This window comes from Euprymna scolopes, chromosome 29 (assembly GCF_053919585.1).
Source record: "Euprymna scolopes isolate OS-2025 chromosome 29, ASM5391958v1, whole genome shotgun sequence".
Classification (NCBI taxonomy): Eukaryota; Metazoa; Mollusca; class Cephalopoda; order Sepiida; family Sepiolidae; genus Euprymna; species Euprymna scolopes.
This window is the reverse complement of record NC_136510.1, coordinates 24,795,393-24,817,841: the sequence shown is the minus strand read 5'-3', so window position 1 is coordinate 24,817,841 and position 22,449 is coordinate 24,795,393. Positions and strand designations below refer to the sequence as shown.

The window sequence follows — 22,449 nt, the reverse complement described above, 5'->3', positions numbered from 1 at the left end:
TTGTGCCTAATTTGCTCGGTGGGGGAGCAAATAAATACCACTGGGTGTGTTTAACCACTGGTTTGACACGGGATCCATCCCGAGTCAGGTTACCAAAGGAGTGGTCACACTTCTGAAGAAGAAGGATACACATGTTGGGGGGTTGGATGATTTTAGGCCCATCACGTTGTTGAATACGGATTTGAAAATCCTGGCCCGAGTTCTGGCGAATCGTTTGCAGGTTGTTATCACTGACTTGATCGAACCGGATCAGAATTACCCTGTGAAGGGGATATCAATTCAAAACAATTTGCATTTGATTCATACAGTCCTAGGAGACGACACTGAAGCTGCGCTGATCAATTTAGATCGGTCCAAGGCGTTTGATAGGGTTGATCATCGTTTCCTGATGGCTGTTTTAGAGACCGCCGGCTTTGGGTCGAGCTTCTGCAGATGGATCTCCATTTTGTATGCTCGAGCGACGGCAGTTGTGCAGGTCAACGGGGTGCGGTCAGCGCCGTTCGCGGTTTCTCGGTCGGTGCGACAGGGGTGTCCGCTGTCGCCCGTGTTATATGTCCTCGCGTTGGAACGATTCCTTAGGAATGTGAGGTCTAGGGTTGCTGGAACGGCCCTGCGCGGTATTGCTCTCCCTGGCGGTGCGCAAGCCAGGGTTTCTGCGTTTGCCGATGATGTCACCGTATTTGTTTCGAGCGTCATAAATATTATTACGGTAATTAAGGCTCTCAAGCGTTATGAAAAAGTTACAGGGGCCGTAGTCAATCTCAGCAAATCCGTTGGCCTGAGGTTGGCCGCTTGGCGGGGCTCGAATGCTCTGCCTGGCGCATTTGTCTGGACGGATGGCCCGGTCCGGATCCTTGGTGTTTTGTTTGGACCCAGTCTCTGTCTAGATAAGAACTGGTCGGAGGTACAGACCAAGGTCGAAGCGTCTGTGAGGGTTTGGCTTTGAAGGGGATTGTCCCTTAAAGGTAGAGCGGAGGCATGTGCTACTTATGTGTTTTCGCTGATCCTTTACCGGCTGGCTGTACTTCCTCTTCCTGCGGTCTGTATGGCGGCCTTAACACGTGCATTCTTTTCACTGTTGTGGAATGAGCGACAGCCGCTTATCCGTAGACAGGTTTGTACTCAACATCTTGTAGATGGGGGCCTGGGGATGCCTGACCTGGCAAGTCATAAAAATGCCGAAAGGTTGGCGTTCCTGGGTAGAACTCTGATTGAGGATTCTGATTGGGGTCCCGCAGTTGGTGAAGCATTTCCCAACCTTATCCCCAATCACTTAATCGAATGCCAAAGAAGACCTAGAGGGCAGTCAAAATTCCTCAACGAATGTCGAAATGCTCTTAGAGCGATGCCAGGGTCCCTTGATCTTGCACGGCCTAGAAGGGCATTGTATCGGGGTTTAGTGGTGGAGACCGCTTCGGACCCGCTTGGGGAGCGACTGCAGCTGTCGGAGGGGGAGGTCCGCTCTCTATGGAATTGGGCGCCAGGCCGGGGATATCTTAACAATTCCGAATTTTCCCTGACCTGGCGATTGGTTAGAAACGCTTTAAAAAGTCATTGTAAATATTGTTCATATCATCTGGGGCTTTAAGTAGATCCAACCCCTAGAGTGCATGAGATATTGTGGTGACTGCAACTAGTTATAGGGAATAGACCAAGTGGACGACTCTCGACCCCCATTCTCCCCCCACACCCTTTTTGGCCTCATACCACATTTGGAAAGATTCATTTTCATATTTTATATTATTTTTCCTGAAAAAATTATAAAAAGTCTGAAATATATTTTTGAATAAATATTTAAATACCCTGGCCTTCGGGCCGGGATCAAAGTGTAGTATCTGTTCCGGCAGATACTGCAAGCAAAGACCATATGTGGGGGCAAACCCACATGTAAGACCTTGGTCAATGTAGGGGAAACCCTTCATAGAAAACAATTTTTTTTTATTAAATAATATTTATTAAATACAGGATTTTTTTTTTTAATTATTTTTAGCAGTTTAGATCATTTTTTTTTTTTTAAAGAATTCCTGTATTTAATCAAAAAATATTGTTTTCTAATATTGTCAATTCTACAAATTAGATCATACAGTATCATTGGAAGAATGCTTAACATAATTAAATCCTTCTTAGATAAGATAAAAATCCAGGTTGTCCTCGACGGTCGTACATCCAAACACTATTATATAAATGCGGGAGTGCCTCAAGGGTCTATCCTTGGACCTCTATTGTTCCTAATATTCATAAATGACCTTCCCAACAAAATTGCCTCTGAGATGTGTATATATGCTGATGACACCACACTCTATAACAGACACGACAGGAAAACAAATGAACACATATCTTAAGAAATGGCAGAAACATTAGAGGATGACCTCCAATCTGTAGTGGAATGGGGACAAAAATGGATGGTCACATTCAATGCTGCCAAAACTAAACTTGTTTCCTTCTATAATTACAAGAAACATTCTCTACCACCAAAAGCAATGGCCAGTGACTCTTTATCTGAAAGTACATCTTTTAAACTCCTTGACCTAACGTTCACAGGAAACATGAGTTGGAATAATTATATGAAAAGCATTGCCAGGACCGCTGCGAAAAAGGTAGGCTTCTCTACCGTGCTAGAAAACTACTAACACCCGAAAGTATCCTGTACCTCTATAAGACCACCATTCGCCCACGTATGGAGTATTGTTGTCATATTTGGGCTGGTGCATCTGCTATTAGTCTCTCGCTCCTAGACAAGGTTCAAAAGAGAGTTGCCAATCTGATAGGTCCTGAACTGTCATCTAAGCTTCAGCCTCTGTCCCATCGACGAAATGTTGCATCCCTCTGCCTGTTCTACAAGTATTTTAATGGTGAATGACAAACTGCAAGCACTTGTGCCCCCACGACATAAACAAACCCGACAGGCAACTAAATCCCACCCCCGCACAGTAGAGATCCCTAGATGTAAAAGATCTTTCTACTCCAATAGTTTCTTCCCCAGAACTGCTAGACTCTGGAATTCCATTCCAGGTCCCTGCTTCCCCAACTGTACTGACATGCAGAAGTTCAAGTTTAACTTGAACCAACATCTTGCTGCCCAACTCCCTACATTCCTACATAGTACCCCAGTAGCTGTTGCCTCTGATAGTAGCCCTCTACACCAAAATGGCAATGTGCCTTGTTTGGGGTGAAAATGTAATAAAAAAAAAAAAATTCAATATTTCATTTTATTTATGAAATGATGCCAATTTCACTATTCAATCAAGTGGCATTCTTTCTACCGGTGTAACATGACTTATGTCCCACTTTCTTCTTCATATTTTAGTTTCCTTAAACTGTCTTTCTTTATTTTAGTTAATCGGTCAGCGTCAGGATAATTAAAACTTTTTTGAAGGAGATTTGGAAGTATTTAAACTGTCAATATCTGGCTATGATCAAAGTTTAAAGTCAAGCATTATAAATTAATCAGAATTATTTAGACAAACAAAAAAGGAATGAAAGAAAGTGTGATTTTATTTACATAAAACATCGTACTCTTGTAGAGAAAAGATCGTGCTGACATGATAACATTATTTTGAAATCCATTTTTAACATGGGGAGGGTTTGTTTGTTTGTTTTTTTAACTATTCTGTAGTTTCACCTAGCAATTTAATAAACAAAAAATATCGTAAAAATTTAATTTAATAAATAAAAAACTAGCACGGTCCTTTCTCTACCTGAGTACCTGTTAATATTTCTACTTTTTTTTTTAATTGGCATAATTTTTATATGTAAGATTTTAATATTTTCCTTGCTTAAATGAATGTGAAACTTTCAGCGTAACATAATTTTTATATAATATTGAACAAAAATTTTTTTTTAATTACTTTAAAAACAGCAACATAGAAAAATAATTAAATTAAAAAATGGTAAAAATTATACAAACGTTCAGGATAGGAATGTACGGATGCACGTCTGGGAAAAAAAAACTAGCACCCGCCTTTCTCCCTTTTAATTACATGACGTCATTTTCACAGTTTTTCAACTGGCTGAAATTTTGAGCTTCCATATATTCCATGTTTACAAAACTTTCATTTGTTGCGTTTTTGCAAACGGCAGAATCACTTGGTTTTTGGTCTAATTAAGCTATTTTTTGTACAAAGGTGTTTTTTTATTATTATTTAATTCAATATCTTAGGACTTTACTTTACTAATAATCTTTGAAATAGACCCAGAAAACTAATATTTATATTTTAAAGGATTTTTACAATGAATTTATTTAACTTAAAAATTTAGCTGAATTGGTTAACATTTTTCATAACTTTTTTTTTTCACGTGTAAAAATATTGTTTTCCTTTTGGAAATTAACTTTAGGCTTTAATCTTTCAAATACAATCAAAAAGTAGTCGGAAACCTACAAAAGAAATTATGATAAATTGGCTTTCAAAACTAGGTCCCCCATCTTTATTCGTCCATTTTTGCTTGTACCTAGTTTTTACGATTTACTAAAATAAAAAAAAACAAATTTCTTATTTTTAAATGAAGGTTTTTGGTGTCATGCCAAGAGAGACATCCGAAAATTGTTGAGATGTTCCACCTTCATCTCATGAAGTTTCTTTGGCGGAAAAGGAAAAACGGAGAAGTATTCCACACACACCCCCACCCCCCGCATAATTATTGCCATCAGGGAGCAATATGTGATATGATTTTTTTAGTTTCGTTAATTAACAGGTTTATTTAATTTTTGTTGTTGAATTAATTAACATTGTTTCATTGTAACAAGTCGTTTACATCTTTTTTGTGCACGTTAATTAATCATTAATTAATTAATAAGTTTATTTTGTTACTTAACATGGTTATATTAAGGTCGTTGATTAACTTGGTTTCTTTTTGAAATTTCCGGGACTAACTTTACCTGGAGCTTGCAGGTATAATTTTTTTTTTGTTTGTTTTTTACTGCTTCAGATATTTCTGTGACTAACCTCATGTTGTGTTGTTATATCATAAAGGGGATCGTGTGTGACCGTCTAGTCAGAGTTAACATTGTGTGATCATCTAGTTGTTCTGTCTATTTGTTCATATGCCATCGTATGTGTGTGTGGTACATGTATTTTTCAACATACCTTCGCGCGTTGTCGATGTTGGTCTACCTGGAATCATCTCATGTCTTGGGAGGACTGGTACCTGTTGGACGAAGATTAATTTCACTCCAAGACAAGGAATTGGTTTTATAGTTTTTATTCACTTTTCCAGATGTCTCGCAGAAGGATGGAAAGTGAATCTCTGGCCTGCGTGGTTTCTCTTTGTCTCATTTCTACACACGTCAGCGTCCCCTCCCCTCCCCAGTGAAGGGGAGGAGACGTCTGCGAAGCCATCCGTCGCCTCCCAAGTCCAAACCAATTCTCCACGATTCAGCTAACCTGATCACGTGACTCACACGCAATTCAATTAGCTGATCCTGACTTCCGGTCAACATGTCTCAATATAATTTACACACCTTCCTCTCACTCTCTTGATCCATTCTCTAGCACACATACAGGTATAGTTTGATTGTTAACTTGTTTCCTTTTCATGTAATTATTTTTTTCATCTAACATTCTTTCATTGTTCTGTAGGAATTAATTTATGACAAGATGGGAATCTTAACTAACATGTTCGATGCTCTCTGTTGAAGGCAAGAAATGAAACAATCACAAAACAACAAACCCTACTTGTAAGATTCAAGACAAACTTTATTGATACACAGGATATTATTGCAAAATAGTGCACCCATCTTGCATCCAACGAATGGAGCTGGTAATTTTTAGTCCTTTTGCAATCCACATGCTGTCGTAGTCTGTTGCAGGGAAGGATGAATTTAACCATGTTTCATTGGACCTTATGGCTCTAAAAAATTGGTAAAAACCGAAGATGAAAAGTTCACAATGATAAGAAAGGTCCGTAATGCGGTTGTAGACATTCCGTCTTCTAAGTAAGCCTAATTTGTAGGCTTTTACAAATATGTTCTATACTTCATCCATAGCTGACATCTGAAGCATAGAATGCACTAATGTTAGCGCCCAAGTCTCCTTCCTAGAAGACATAATAAAAATGGGTCCTTCCTCCTTCACTGATCTGGAACGAACTGAAGAAAACTGAAAAGGAAATAGAAATTGGCGCCGAAGGCACGTGACATATCTGGTTAGATTCGACCAATCAAATCGACCGATTCAATGGCAGTTAGGGCTTGTACGATGACTGAATAATTTCTTACAGTTCTACTGATTATTTAGCATCCCAAATTATACCTTGGAAAATATGCTTAGTTTGGTTATCTCCTTTAGATCAGTTTCTATTGACACAAGCGCCCTGGGGGATTGATCCATGGTGACCGGTTAAGATGCTGGGGATTTTTCTTGGATGACCGGTGGCGTTCCGGTGAAGTTGCTAGGGATTGACCCGTGTGGGTGACCGATGTACTTCTTATCATGTTTGTGATTTCCAAGACCCATGCCCAAATCGGCCAGGGTTAATTTTAGTTATTCTCTTGTGTCTTGGTTCTGATTGTCAAGGGTTCGTCTGGCATATACCGTATTCTCTTGAGCATATCTCTTCCATGAGCTTGGCTCTTTTCTATTTAAATATAAAATTAGTAGGTGCCCGGCTCCTACGGCAAGTTTCTTCTGATTGGTTTAAGTTGGATTTTGACAGCCAATCAAATTGCTAGATATTAACCAATCAGAGTTGAGTATTTATATAAATTCGTAAAGCTTGTCGCTGTTCTTTGCTGCTGCTGTTGCTACTGCTGCTGCTTTTATCTTGTCGTTTTCATAGTTGGGGCTGCTCCTGCTAATTTGTTGACTTGTTAACTTTGAATAATGAATTGCGTTAATTATTAGTTTCAAGAACGCTTCATAAATCGAAATGAGATCTTGCATTAAACCTCGTAACAATACGTTTAAACAGCCCTTATAAATAATATGAAAGAAGAAATTTTGATAAAAAAAAAACATAAAATTTAACATTTTAGAGTGGGAGATCACTTTTCTATATACATTTAACTTAAAATGAGCATCCACTTTTTGGCCATCTAGCGTTCAAGACATGTCACCCCTAGCATTTTCCAAGTTTGGCGATTGGGAGGCGGGGGGGGGGCAAACATGACAAATTCAAATTTTTTTGCGGGGAAGGAATTAAATTTGAAACAAGAAATAACACGATAAATTTAATTTTTTATTTGAGACCATTCTGTAATTTCACCTAACAATTTCATAAACAAAACAGGTCCCACGACATGACAATTTGAGGCGGTGGGGTGGGGAGAATTACATTTGAAACATAAAATAACGATCAATCTCACTAAAATATTTTGGGTGTTGCTGGTGGCGGGAGCGAAGTGAAATTAAAATTGAAACATAAAATAACACAATAAATTGAATTAATTTTGGGTAAATGTGGTCTGGGAGACCAACACATAACTTACCTTTAAAAATTTTTTCTAGGATTTTTGGGTGTACTGAAAATGAATATTGCATTTAAAATTGAGGCCGGCAACTAGTTTTCACAATATTGCAGACCTAACTTTCCACATGTTTCTTGTCGCAATGTAAAGTGGTGGTTGTAAAAAATAGTAGTAGTAGTAGTGAAGGGGGATAAAAACAACAGTAGGCAGCCCGGGTGGAGAGAGATTAAAAAAAAAAAGTGGTAATAGGAAGGCAGGCTCGGACCCATAACGCAAAGGAGAAAAAAAAAAGGTTAAAAGAAACGTGACGTCTTAGTCGATGTCTCCAACGTTGAAATTAAGCATAATCAATCTAACCAAGATGATGACTTTGTGAAAATATCAACGCAAAAACCGACCCCTCCTTGTAAAAAAACTGCCCACTTGAGGGTGTAGGAATTAATGTTTTTGGCCAATTTTTCGATATTTGTCGTCCGAAAGATCGAGCTCGAAAACGATACTGGTCAGGATCTGTCGTGTGTGTCGAAAGTTTTTGGCAGACATACAAACACAAACACACATTTTGCCTTTTATATATTAGAGTAGCGGGGGTACCCGGCGTTGCCCGGGTGTGTAGTAAGGGGGAAAGGAGAGAGATGTTAAAGAAAAAGTGGTAGTGTTAGAGAGTGGATCGAGAGAGAGAGAGAAGGAGGTATAAATTATATTGTAGACACGTTGACCGGAAATCAGGATCAGCTGATCGGATTGCGTGTGAGTCACGTGATCAAGTTAGCTGAATCGTTGAGATTTGGTTTGGACTTAGAAGGCGACGGACGGCTTCACCGTTGTCTCCTCCCCTTCACGGGGGGGGGGGCGCTGACGTGTGTGGAAATGAGACCAAGAAATGAAACCACGCAGGCCAGAGATTCACTTTCCATCCTTCTGCGAGACATCTGGAAAAGTGAATAAAATCTATAAAACCAATTCCTTGTCTTGGAGTGAAATGAATCTTCGTCCAACAGATACAAGTCTTCCTTCCAAGAGACGAGATGTTTCCAGATGGACCAACATCGAAGACGCAGAAAGTATGTCGAAAAATACATGTAACACACACACACACACACACACACACACACACACACACACAACGGCATATGAACAAATAGACAGAACAACTAGATGATCACTCAACGTTAACTCTGTCTAGATGATCACACACGATTCCCTTTATGATAGACAACGCAACAGTAGTAGCAGGGGGAATCAAAACAATAGTAGGCAGTTTGGGTGGAGAGAGGTGTTAAAAAAAGTGGTAGTAGGTAGGCAGGCTCGAACCTGTAATGCAAAGGAGGAAAAGAAAGTGAAAAAAACATAACGTCTATGGCCAAACCGGAAGTGGAGAGTGTTGAAATTAAGCCTAGTCAATCAGAAAGAAAACAATGACTTGTGAAAATGTCAAAAAAAAACCCTCCCCTCCTTGTAAAAAACAGCCGAGTTTAGGGTGAAGGAATTAATATTTTTGGCCAAAGTTTTATATATTTGTCATCCGAAGGATGGAGCTTGAAAACGATACTGATTTTGTCAGGATCCGTCATCTGTCGAAAGTTTTTTGCGATACATACAAACACACACACACTCACACATATACGCACACACATACACACATATACACACATTTGGCCTTTTATATATTAAACTAGTGGGGATGCTCGGCGTTACCCGGGTGTGTCAAGGTGGTGTAGTAAGAAACCCGGGAGGAGAGGGAGGGGTACAAAAATAAGTAATAGTAGCAGGGAATGAAAAATGTATACAACACTTGAAGTTGTCTTATCATTTTATTAATATAGATTATCTAGTCCTCAAATGTTTATTTGTTTGTTTATTTCTATGTTTGTTTATTTCTATGTTTGTTTATTTGTATAGTGTACGCAAGTGCCACTGCTGTTTACTGACGACTGCGACAAATTCATAAACCGATTCCTGACACGAATGACCTCCAAACCTCCGCAACTAATATTGCCACCTGAATCCAACGACAAAAAGGTGTACAACAACGTAAGTTTACAAACCTTTTTTTCTGCACATTTTTAATAGTAACAAACACTTACCTCGCTAGGCGAGAAGAGGGTCCCTTGATCTTAAGAGTCGAGGTTATTGTTGAGGTGGCTTTTTTCTCTGTTGACTGAGGTATGGTCCGTATGGTCCTGTGCAGTTCTATGAGGTCCACCCTCCCAGGCTTTGCCTTCTCACCCTTTGAGAAGGGGTTACTTTATTAATAATCGCTGGAGACGCCCCGACCGGGGAATGCTGACGGGGCTGCCCACGCAATTTTTACAGGCTAGAGTGCTCTTCCTCTTGCTTTTCAAGTCCCATTTTCCCGACACTTGTGTCACATCTTCTCTTCTCATTGTGCTGAGACGGAGATAAAGAGTAGAAGGCTTTCTTACATCTAGGGATCTCTACTGTGAAGGAGTGGGATTTAGCTGCTTGTCTGGTTTGTCAGGTGTATTTTCGTCGAGGGGGTACAAGTGCAGAGCGTTCACCATTAAAGTACTTGTAGAGCAGGTAGAGGGATGCAACATTTCGTTGCTGGGACAGAGGCTGAAACCTAGATGACAGTTCAGAACCTATCAGGTTGGCGACTCTCTTTTGAACCAAAATTTATTCACAGATATTTATTTACTGGTATTTTCCTGTTGCCTTCGGCCACCATGCATGACACATCTATCTCTGTCCATCTCTGAGATGATCCTCAAATACCTTTTGAGTACCGTTCCCCTTCTCTGATGTTATCCCCAGTCTGTGCACACGTTCTTTCTTCTTCTCCTTTGCTGTGACGTCATTTTGCACACGGTTCGGTCATTTGTATACAGCTGCCATCTGCATATCCGCACTCTGTTACACACGTACAAGTGCCTACTAAACACAATTCTTGAGTGTTTAAGCACAAGCTAAAATGAGGATACTTTCCTCTCCCCTCTACAAGTAAACCCTTACAAAATACTCATGATAATATAATATTTGCAGCCAATTTAAAATTTAAGATTCCCTCCCCTCACCGGTTTGACTACCCTAGAAGTGACTTATATGTTGCACATGCATGCACTCTGTTTGTCACCTGAATCCAACTTTAACGACAGTTGAGTTGAAAGCCATGTTTAGTTTCAGAACAGTTAATGATGGTCAGTTGTTCTATACAAGTCCTGGAGGTGACTGGTTCTCAGCAGACAGAACAGTTCCCGATGGTTAGTTGTTCTATACAAGTCCTGGAGGTGACTGGTTCTCAGTAGACAGAACAGTTCCCGATGGTTAGTTGTTCTATACAAGTCCTGGAGGTGACTGGTTCTCAGTAGACAGAACAGTTCCCGATGGTCAGTTGTTCTATACAAGTCCTGGAGGTGACTGGTTCTCAGCAGACAGAACAGTTCCCGATGGTCAGTTGTTCTATACAAGTCCTGGAGGTGACTGGTTCTCAGCAGACAGAACAGTTCCCGATGGTTAGTTGTTCTATACAAGTCCTGGAGGTGACTGGTTCTCAGTAGACAGTTCTTGAGTTGAAAGCCACAGAGCAAAAGATTCTTCCTGTGTTGCCACGAAGCAAACATATGCGAGGTTGCTACAGAAAAGGTTTAATTTTTATGAAGTAATTCTGGTTTCTGATTGGTTGGTAGCAGAACGTGAATTAATCTGACATCTTAGCCGATGTCTCCATGACACGACCGGAAGTCAAAAGCGTTGAAACTAACCAAAGTTAATCTAACGGTGACAATGACTTGCTAAAATGTCGGCGAAAAAAATCCACCCTCCTTGTACAAAACGGCCGAGTTTAGGGTGAAGGAATTAATGTTTTTGGACAATTTTTTTATACTTGTTGTCCGAGACATTCAACTTCAAAATGATACCAATCTTACCAGGATCCGTTGCCTCTGTCGAAAGATTTTGCAAGATATGCAAACATACATACATACATACATACATACATACATACATACATACATACATACATAATACATACATAAACTAAAACTCAGGAAGCCTCCAAGCACTAATTAAAATTAAGGAGGCCCTGCTAAAAGCACTGCTAAAACCAAATTTCTAACTCCCTCTCTCCTTGAAAAGAAAATATTTTTTAAGTAAGACCTGAAAAAAAAAAATCGTCAGAATCCATAGAAGTGTTACTAAAAGCAGTTAATATGGTTATAAATATAATTACAGTTACATATTGTATATTTATATTTAAATCAGTTTTTCCTTATAAATAAATGTAATTTAACCCCGTTGAATGTACATTACATTTATTTGTAAGGAAAACATGTTAAAATAAGTTAAAACAAAACTATATTGTTGACCTTGTGTATGCTTTGAATAGCAGCAGTGGCTTTTAATATCGGTCTTAAGACAGGGCAGCCATGAAATAGGTAAGCAGACAAATTTTTTTAAACCGGAAGTCAGAAACTGGATGGACGGTTTAAACGCCAAAGAAAGTAAGCTTATCCGAGTTTTATAATTATATAGATATCTGCATATAAAATTAACCGAAATTTTGAAATATATACATATATGGATATAAGTGAAGGTGTGTGTATTTCCCTACGCAATAACTCTGTCAATTTAAAGTCTACAGACTCGAAATTTGATATACAGGGTACTGAGATTTGGGAACATCTTTGTAATCGGTTTTCAGCTAGAAATTTGGCTGTTAAGGGGTCAAAGTTCAACGATTTGATCTTTGAGAACTCTACCAAACTCCTCCGACAATTTTGGGTCTAAACACTTTAAATTTTAGATATAGGTTCCTTGGACATGGGTCTAACTTAATAACTTGATTTGAGCCCAAAACAATAAATGTTAAGGGGTCATAGTAGGGGTCAAATTTAAAAATATTGACCACTTTTTTTTTTTTTTTTTTGCTCAACATACATCTCCAAACACACGGGCAACGCCGGGCAAAAATGCTAGTATATATATATATAATTTTAGTCATTCAATGAATTTAAAAATTTATGATGTTAAATGTTTAAATTTCAAATCAAAAGATTTTTATTATTCTATGTAAGACAAAGAATACATTTGAAATATATATATATATATATATATATATATATATATATATATATATATATATATATATATATGAGACATAATGAAATATTGCATTTTGTTTTTTTTTAGGCGTTGCTAATTAATATGGCAGACCTGATGAGAAAGTACATCTTTATATTCGATCAGCTTATGGAACAAGAACATTACATCTTGTGCAATTCGTCTGTGGTCAATGGAATCAAATGTATTTTTCCGAAATCCTGCGCAGATCAGCAAAACGAGAGCGAAGCCATGCTTTATTGTGGACTCCATTCTATTCATTATTACCTCACAGAAGTGAAGAAATTTTCTGAGAAAGGGGTAAGGCTTTACTATTTGCAAATCTCTTTATATAAACATTGCTTTAATGATCATGTCAGTTTGTACTTTTATATCCCAGAGGATTTTATGCTTTTCATTTTCCAATATTGTCTCCAAGGTGTGTGTGTACCATTATTTACATGTTTTAAATGCAGCCGTTTGCATAGTTCCCGGTGGAATACCTTCTCCACACAACCGTGTCCATTGTTTTGTATTTTTTCTTGGGGTGGGGGCTATTTTTGTATCCAGATATGTGATTTATCGTTTCATCTCTTTGTCCACAGTGTCTATATTTACTGTTTTCCTGTGTTGTTAACACTGATATAATTCGTTTTCATCGCGTTGATTATTATTATTATCATTATTATCATTATTATTATTATTATTATCATTATTATCATTAGCATTATTATCATTATCATTATTTTTATTATTATTATCATTATTATTATTATTGTTATTATTATTGTTATCATTATTATTATTGTTATCATTATTATTATTATCATTATTATTATTATTATTATTATTGTTATTATTATTGTTATTATTATCGTTATTATTATTATTATTATTATTATTATTATTATTATTTGTACTCACTAGGAGTTCTCACACAGGATATCACCAAAGATTACTCACTGATAATAACCGGTGGTGTTTACTGAAGTGTGTGTGATACCAAGTCCCTCCATATGTACAGTATTCTTCTCTCTTTTGATAGCCTTTACAAATGACTTTGAGTTATCGTAACAGTCGCTCTTTATTAGACATATTGATACCTGCGGTTTCAGAAAGTTTGAGAAATATGGCCAGTTGGGATAAAAAATAACTACAGCTTGATCATCAGTTATCCATTAGAGTCAACGGATATCTACCCCCCCCCCTCTTTCTTTCATTTGATGGATGACATCATCCATTGGGCACAGTTATCCACAAACACCTTCATCCTTTAGCAACATCATATTTTACAATACCACCATATCACATAATTGAGTACAAGAGAAAAAAGACAAGGTTTGAAATGACTTATATACCATTACGACCATGTAATCCCTACAGCCACCTATCTTGAAAATGCTGTTGTCAAACCTGACATAGTTATATGGATTAAGTCAGAGAGGGGTGCAACCTTGGTTGAAGTGAGTGTTCCTAATGATGGAGGTTTGAACAGAGCTGAAAAAGAGAAACAGACCAAATATCAAGGTCTCATGTATGATTTGAAAAGAAACTGGAATCTTAGAGAGATATCAATCATACCAGTTATTATAGGTGTCACAGGGGTTATGAAGAAGAACCTGAAGTCCTACCTAACTAATATTCCTGGTGAACTAAGTGCAAAAGAGATCCAGACAATTGCACTTAAGGGAACAACAAGGATACTAAAAAGAGCTCACGGTTGGTTTCAATAAAAAGCAGGGCAATGTTGGCAGCTGGTTTGGCTGCTCCATCTCCAGCGTTACAATCTTCAATGGAAGAACATTAAAAAAAAATAATAATAATAAATATAAATAAAATCTACGATATATATCGTTCCTTCAGATACTTGAAGATCTTTGGCAAGATGCCGCATTAATGATACAGGATTTTCGTTGATCATTCCATACACCCTTCAGACAAACTCAGTGAGTCAGAACGTTGGCAATGCTGTTTTTTCTTGCTGGTGGCAAATTCATCACCATTGTTTAAATTTAGCTAATTTCCTGAAGTTTGTATGATAAGTATCCCCAGATTTCATGTACGCTCCATCTCTTTTGATAACCTTTGCAAATGACTTTGCATTATTCCAACAGCTGCTTACAATTGATTTCTTGCTGGCAACGACCATGGTTTTCATTTGTGGCATCATAGCTACGATAACCAGTAGTGATGATAGTTTCCTTCGAATATTCTTCTCTGTATTCTTATCTCCGTCAGATGTTGTCCTCCGGCTGTCATTACCAGTCTCCATTGCTTTCTTAATAATATTAACTAGCAGGACTCGTGGAAATTTCACTGGATTAAGAAATATATTTAATCAATAAATATTTTTTCTGGATAGCTCAAAAAATCAGTTTTTTGGACACAAAAACAAATAACCCACAGCAAATATGAGTCTATTAACATTTCTATGAAAATAGTGTTCATTGTATTTTAAATATACAACTGACTCAAATGAGATAAATTAATAAATAATAATAAATACTCAGAAAGTAATATTGTGCTACATAGTTCAATACAAATAATAAAATCACATTGTAAGAGAGAATCTTTAATTTACTCCTGCAATCCAGCATCTCTTGACAGGCAATGTTCTTCTTTCTTTTCTGTTTTTTGCCTAGTCTTTCGAATGTTCCCTTTTTTATGTAATGTTTCACTGATATCTTTCATTGATGAACCACTGCAAGTCGAAATTATTACAATTCCTTTCTTACACCATTGCAACAATGATCATATATGATCATCAAAATGATATTCAAAGACGAAGCTACGTTACAGGGAAGTTACTCTCATATTTTTGTCCAGGGCTGCCAAATTGGCCATTTTTAAGGCCAAATTTCGTGAATTTGTTGTTCTTTAGAATTAGTTTAGCTTCAACAATTTTATTTGGCTTTTTTACAAAGCATGGCGTACGGACTAACTAAAGAACAAGCAGAATATTGTGTCGATAATATTGTTGGATAGTTTGTATATTTTTACGAATATATATATATATCCATACTTGGTAGATTCTATATTATTTAATTGGAATTCATTAATGAGATAAGTATTATTCATTAATTTATTATTGCTGACGATTATCCTCATTTTTCTTAGATGCTGTTTCACAACGTTTCGGCCAACTATTCCTCTGGCCTTCGTCAGGTGGTAACCACGATGGGATAGAAACTCTGAATCTCCTAACTGCATTCTCAGCAATCGTCTCACGACGTTTTGGCCAAGTAAGCCAAAACGTGGTGAGACGACAACTATGGATGGCAGTTGGAGTTCCTATCCCATCGTGGTTACCACCTGATGAAGGCCAGAGGAATAGTTGGCCGAAACGTTGTGAAACAACATCTAAGAAAGATGAAGATAATAGTCCGCAATAATAAATTAATTGGTAGATTCTGTTGTAGGTTTTCTTATAGTTTTTCTTCTTCTTCTTCTTCTTCTTCTTCTTCTTCTTATTATTATTATTATTATTATTATTGTTATTATTATTTACTCACTAGGAGTAGTCACACAAGCTATCATCAAAGATTTCTCTCTGAGAACAACCTGTGGTGTTCCCTTGAGTCTGAGTGACAACAAGTCTCCTCAGATTTCCAGTACTTTCCACTTCGATAATCTTTGCAGATAAATTTGCAGTATCGCAACAGCTTCATACCATTGATTTCTCGTGTTGTATACTAGTGTACCAAATCGATGTATGTTATTTTATGGTACCAAATCAATATACAAACATGTTATGTGATGGAGAGGTTCATAGCAATGACATGTGATTGTGCATTGTGTTACTAAATGTCTATAATGGGGTTCTTTAGTATCTAAACCATCTGTTACTCTTACAGTCTATGCTCCATGATTGTCTGCGTTGTGTGCGTGTGTGTCAGACATAATTACATAAACATTTATTTGACAACATACCTGGTTTTCTGCTGTTGACCTCTGGAAGATATTCAGCCAATCTTAGGGAGAAGGATTCTGTGTAAATATAAATGAAGATGCTTCAACGGAGATATCAAGATGCTGTATATTTTTATTTGGTTTATTTCATTCCCAGGCATGACGTCCATCAGAGGAGTGATCGACGATCTTTGCTCGGGTGGTTAATTCTCGTTTCCATTCTGAGACATGTCAGCTTCCTCCCCGGGGAGGGGGGGGCGCCTGTTAAACCGTCTGCTCTGTTTTTTAATTCATCTATTTTCTCAGCTAACTAGAATATGTAACAGACAGACATGTACTTCCGATCAACTGATCAGATGCTTCGGGTGGAAACTTGATCGGCACCGAGTTTGATATATTTTGACAACTTTATTAAAACAACCTCATGTCTCATTTCTTGCTCACCTCGCCAGTTAGATAGATAGATAGATAGATCGATAGATGAATATATTGATAACCAGATACAAAGACAGAGAGAAAACTAGCTCGATAGATAACTAAATAACAGATAATTTCTCTTCTGTTCCACAACATTGGTCTTCACTGGAATTTGGGTGGCAAAAGCCTCCCCAAGGTCCCAGTCCTCTTTGTATTCATCCAGTGGAGGTCTGGTTAGTGCTTTCTCTCCTCGATCTTTCTATCCTCCTTGATTCTCCTCACTTATTTGGTGTGGTGCCAGTTTATGGTAACATACACACACCCACACACACAGAGTAAAGGGAGGCAAGTGGTGGGAGGGCAGGGGCACGTGGAAGGCAGGTGCGTGCAGAGGTTAACTTATAATTATGCAATTTTAGTTTTCATAATTCCATGTGATGCTTATTTGTGTTTTACATCTGTAGCAGTTTCTGTATGTCCAGCTCGTGCATGTAGCTCATGTGTATTAGTTTCTGCATTCAAAGATTTTCCTTAATATTTCAGCCGTTTTCATTATTGTTATCTGTTGTATCTTCTCACTCATCCCTCTGATTCCAATTTTTCCCATTTTTTATTAAAGTTTTTAGCTATTGCTCCTAGTGCTCCTACTATTAATGATATTATTATCATCTTATCTATATATTAATACAATACTGTGTGTTATTTTGTGTGTCACATTTACATCTTTTTTCTTCTAAGTGACTGTCGTTTAATTGTTATGACCTTCCATTTCTTGTAATAATTTTTCAAACAATTCTTCCTAAGTTTTGGTTCCAGATTATAGTTGATGGCACTCAAGCCATCTATTTTTTATAAATAATTTTACCATGAATTCTTTATAAGCTTTGGTTTTGGTTTCGATTATAGCTGAAGAAACTCAAGTTATATATATATATATATATATATATATATATATATATATATATATATATAATTTAAAGGAGATTAGAATAATAGTCTAAAGAGCTAAGTGTATTTTAATGTAACAGTGAAATTACTAGTTTAATTAAAATACAGGAAATGCTCGTTGTAATTTAGATATATAATAAGCTCGATAGTTAAATGTCCTTAACTTTACTTAATATATATATATATATATATATATATATATATATATGCTCATGTTAACGTCCCATCCTATTTACCCTGCCCAAGGACAGACTGATGATCTCCCCTGGTATCGGGAGAGTGCCGCCAGGGGACGGAAGGGAAATAGGCAGTTCAGAGATCATCAGTCTGTCCTTGGGCAGGGTAAATAGGATGAAACGTTAACGGTACATATATATGCACATATATTTTTCTTCATAAGTTTTGTTTTCAGTTTCGATTCAAGCTGATGTATACGAAATTTGCATAAATTAAAATATCATATTTAAGTATATTTTACAACCGGGTTATGCCGGGCGTCCCTGCCAGCTTAGATAAATACTTTTGCATTTTTAACAAAAGAGCTACAATAATATCAGAGCGTCTCCATTTACGCTGAACATCTACAGAATGCCAACATCAATATATTACATATGAATGAGTCTCCTGTGGAATTTCCACAGGTTTTTTGTTGTTTTTTTTTTTTTTTACATAGGCATAACCACTTATCAAGGCCAGAGACCACTCAAGGATAAGGGTTAATAGTGTACAGTAGTCAATTGGACAATATAGTAATCGTTAGTAATGGAAATTCAGTAAATTTGTTAACTTAAGTGGAACGGCTCATCAAGAACTTGTTTATGTTGGACTTGAAGACAACCATATTGTAGTCAGCTGGAAAGCAGGAAAACGGAAGACAATTCTACAGGCATGCAGTTCTAAGAAAGAAGCTTTGCTCATGGAATCTACGTTTAGGTTTAGGCACAGATAAAGAGTGGGGAGAATTATTGATAGTGTTTTCAGCTAGACGAGTATTTCTTGTGAAAGTTTGGCGAGGGGGGACCATAGATTGAAGTTCAGTCGAGCACTTGCTATGAAAATAACGATAAAGCAGAGACAAACTCGCAACACCTCTTCTGTGAGATAAAGGTTGCAGGAAATAGAAAAGGACATCTCCTACAAGGCTACGAACTCTATTTTGAACTCTATCAAGGCAGGACAAGTCCTTTCTAGCAGTTCCTGCCCAGATGTGGCAACAGTACTCCATCCTTGGACGTACCTGGCTCTTATATAGATAGAGAATTGCATCAGCAATGAGATATCTTCTGGATCGATAGAAAGATCCCACCATTTTTCCAGCAGCCTTGGCAACAGATTTGATGTACATGTTCCATTTAAAATCAGGAGTAACGGTCAAGCCTAGAAGCTTGTCAAAACAGGGGGCCTCCCCAAGACGAGAGCCATTCATTTCAATTGGTGCCAGATGGGCACAAAACGTTGATTGTGTAAAGATAGAAGCTTGGTTTTAGATGCATTAAAAGTAACCAGCCACTCCTTTCCCCATTGTACCATGTGCTCAACATCAGAGGCAAGAGAATCAAAGAGAACTTGGTTGTTTACGGTCTTAGACGTGCTACCATAGATGGTGAGGTTCCGCTAGTTATTATTATTATTATTATTACTATTACTATTACTATTATTATTATTATTATTATTATTATTATTATTATTATTGTCTATGTTCCTCTATTTCAGATTCCTGGCACTATAGCATCACATCCTTTGACTGATGAAGTTCCATATTTTTCGCAAGGAGCACCATCTGGTTTTCGACGCTGGTATTCAATGGCAACTATCAAAGTAGCAATTAACCAAGTGACAGTCTTCCGTAATTTACTAGAAATGGCGCAAAAATAATCTTGTTTTATAATGAAAACTGGACTAAATTCACCTCTTTTTTTATTATTGACTAGCGAGGGTGCCCGGCGTTTCCTGGGTGTTTGTAGGTGTGTATGTTGGGGGAAGGGAGGGAGGTAAAACAAATATGATAAAATAAAAAATAAATAAATAAAAGATTTGGTAGGTAGGTAGAATCGAACCAGAAGCCTTGAGGAAATGTGGTGGAAAATAAAGTGTGAAAAAACCCTGGCATGTTACCACTTGGCCAGCAAGGGAGAGTAACAGGAAGACGGTTGAATTTATTTAACCATTAAAAATCGAATTGACAGGTGCATGAATTTAATGAGGTCAAATAGAAATTCCGCAGTTAAATTTTACTGCGAGGCAGTTTTTTGGGTTTGTTTACCCACCTTTGGCTGGTTTTGTTTCCTTAAGATGTTGGGGGAGGGGGGGCCCGCTTCCCATAAATGAATAGCAATTGTCTGAATTGTCTGATATAAGGGGTTTCCCCCGCATTGATCAAAGCTTTATTGCTATCTGGACGTTCCTGGCACAAGAGCCTAGAACACTGCCCTTGCTTCAGATTAGTTTCGTTTTTATACAAAAAAGCTGAACACACATGAGGGGAGCCGAAATAGCAAGAATTTTGTAAAAGTCGATGTAAATAAATCTAGACGCGATGCACAATTGCAAATCGTAGATATTACAATCTACACTGTGTATAAAAAGTTCTAAAAAGTAGTAACCCCACGGAGAATACCCCTCAAAAAAGCCTTTGCCAAACATGCAAAAATATGTGCACACACATTTTGCCTTTTATATATATAGATTAGATTAATTTCAATCATTAAATTACAGGGGGGGGTTCTTTTCTTTTTCTTGTATATTGTCGAAATAGAATTGCAATATAAAAAAAAATTAAACCGAAATGAAAAAAAATTCCTGCACAAAAAATTGTTCTCTTTCTTTTATAGCTAATTCTTTTTTCTTTTTTTTTTTTTTTTTTTGCCTTCTAAGATTATTCCCAGTGTTCTTAATATCACTGTGAAAGATTTTTTTATTATTTACGTAAACTCATACAAGTTGTATTCGTGCTTGGCGAAACGTTTGCTTGTTTTAAAAACAAAGCAAAGAAGAGAAAAAAAAAGGGGTCGTTTCTGAATTTTTCTTAGCAATCAGCATTCTATTTATTCACCCTCGCCGCCGCTACCGCCGCCACCGCCACTGTAATTCTCTTTCCGTCCTCTTCTCAACTGACAGCAATCTCACGTGCACAAGATAAAAAAAAAAGTGACAGGCTCCCTATCGAACAAAATAAACGTCCTTTTATACTGTCACCTCGAACCACGATAGCGCCTAAATTTTCATGTATCTTCTTAGTTTTCATATCAGACGGGTTCCGAGTTCGAATGCCAGGGCTTCTCCATAGAGGGAACACGCCAACCATAGCCGCTCATTGTTTTGTCTCTCCACATCGTCATTACACGCTGGTGCCGCGGTAATTTTATCTATGTTCCGTATTCAACTCAACGGCAAGTCATACGTGCTTACTTATTTAGCAGAGTGGGTTAGGGTTAGGGTGCAAAAGCTTAGCCATATGCGAAGAAAAAAATGATTTAAAAAAAGCGTGTGCACAGACTGATGATCATGTTAGAGATGTCGATGACGTTCGAGAGGACAATTGTCAGAGAGAAGAAGCATGATCACGGTATATTTTGAGAATGTACCCAGAAATAAATGTTGTTGTTACAACACGAAAAAGTGAGTTCAGGTTATTTTTTTTTGTCTTGGTCTCCTTTGCGGTGTAGACTGCTACAACGTGTTGGGTCCCATGTGCAACATTACATATCTCGAAAATGTCGCTGAAGCCATTGTTATTAAATATGTAAATTTTCATCCCATTGTTTTTAATGAATGTTTTGTACCAATAAAATATATTTATTCACTAATCAAGTGATTGTTTGGTTTTTAGTCTTTTTAATGTTTGCTTGTACATTTCATGCCTTTATAATAAGCTTATTATATCGGTTGGAAATGTTTTTAGTCCCCCCGACAAAAGGAGGGTGGACCTGTAAATTCACCCTTGTCCATTTTTCCGTTCGTCTGTCCGCGCTTTTCTCAATAACTACGCCTTGGAATTTTTTGAAATTTTGCACAAATATAAAACATGATATCAGTAAAAAAGTAACAGAACGGATTTTCCAGGAAAACTCCAGTTGCCCTCTCCCTGTAGGGGTGCCTTTCAAGTTAAAATAGCTAAAATTGACACTTCTGTGCTTATTAAAAAAAAATTGATGCCTTGGATTTTTATAAAACTTTCTGAAAAGTTGTAACTAACTGATTTCTATATAATTTTATTTGTCTATACTTTGCGATAATTCTTGGCTCTTTTAGGGCTAATAAAAACACTCAATTTTTGGGACTATTTTACCATATTTGTTCAAAATTTTCTGTGTATGTCTATTTAGCAGTTTTGCATAGTTCTGAACTCAAATGTAAATATGTTAAAGCCTTGGGGACATTTGGGGCTAAATAGAGGCAAATGATGGACTTAGTCATTTTTTTTTTTTTTTTGCATGATGCAGAACTCAAATTTGCATATGTTAAAGCCTTAAACTGCACCGTTTGTTCATTTTCACCAGGATTTGACGTCCCCTGGGGACTTTTGGGGCTAAATGAGGGAGGGGGGGGGGAATGCTGAACTTAGTTATTTTTTTTATGCCTCGTTCACTGTGCACTCACGGGGGACCATGCATGCTTCACTTTTTGTTGTTGTTGTTGTTGTTGTTGTTGTTGTTGATGCGTATTAGCTTTTATTTTTACAAATGAGTCACCACTTATCAAGGCCCAGAGGC

The 22,449-nt window shown here is 37.3% G+C and overlaps 1 protein-coding gene across 2 annotated transcripts in view; it reads left to right on the top strand.

Moving 5' to 3' along the window:
• Nucleotides 1–21,547, top strand: part of LOC145252550 (uncharacterized) — a 28,143-nt gene extending 6,596 nt beyond the window's left edge. Inside the window, exons 2-4 of one of the 2 annotated variants that reach the window (XM_080112103.1) lie at nt 9,305–9,436; nt 12,554–12,784; nt 19,451–21,547. In XM_080112103.1, coding sequence (XP_079968229.1) covers nt 9,305–9,436; nt 12,554–12,784; nt 19,451–19,612 — 525 coding nt within the window. In that variant the 3' untranslated portion in view covers nt 19,613–21,547. The remainder of the gene's footprint in view (nt 1–9,304; nt 9,437–12,553; nt 12,785–19,450) is intronic. The other variant, XM_080112104.1, reaches the window with a different exon arrangement.
• Nucleotides 21,548–22,449: the final 902 nt, after the last annotated feature.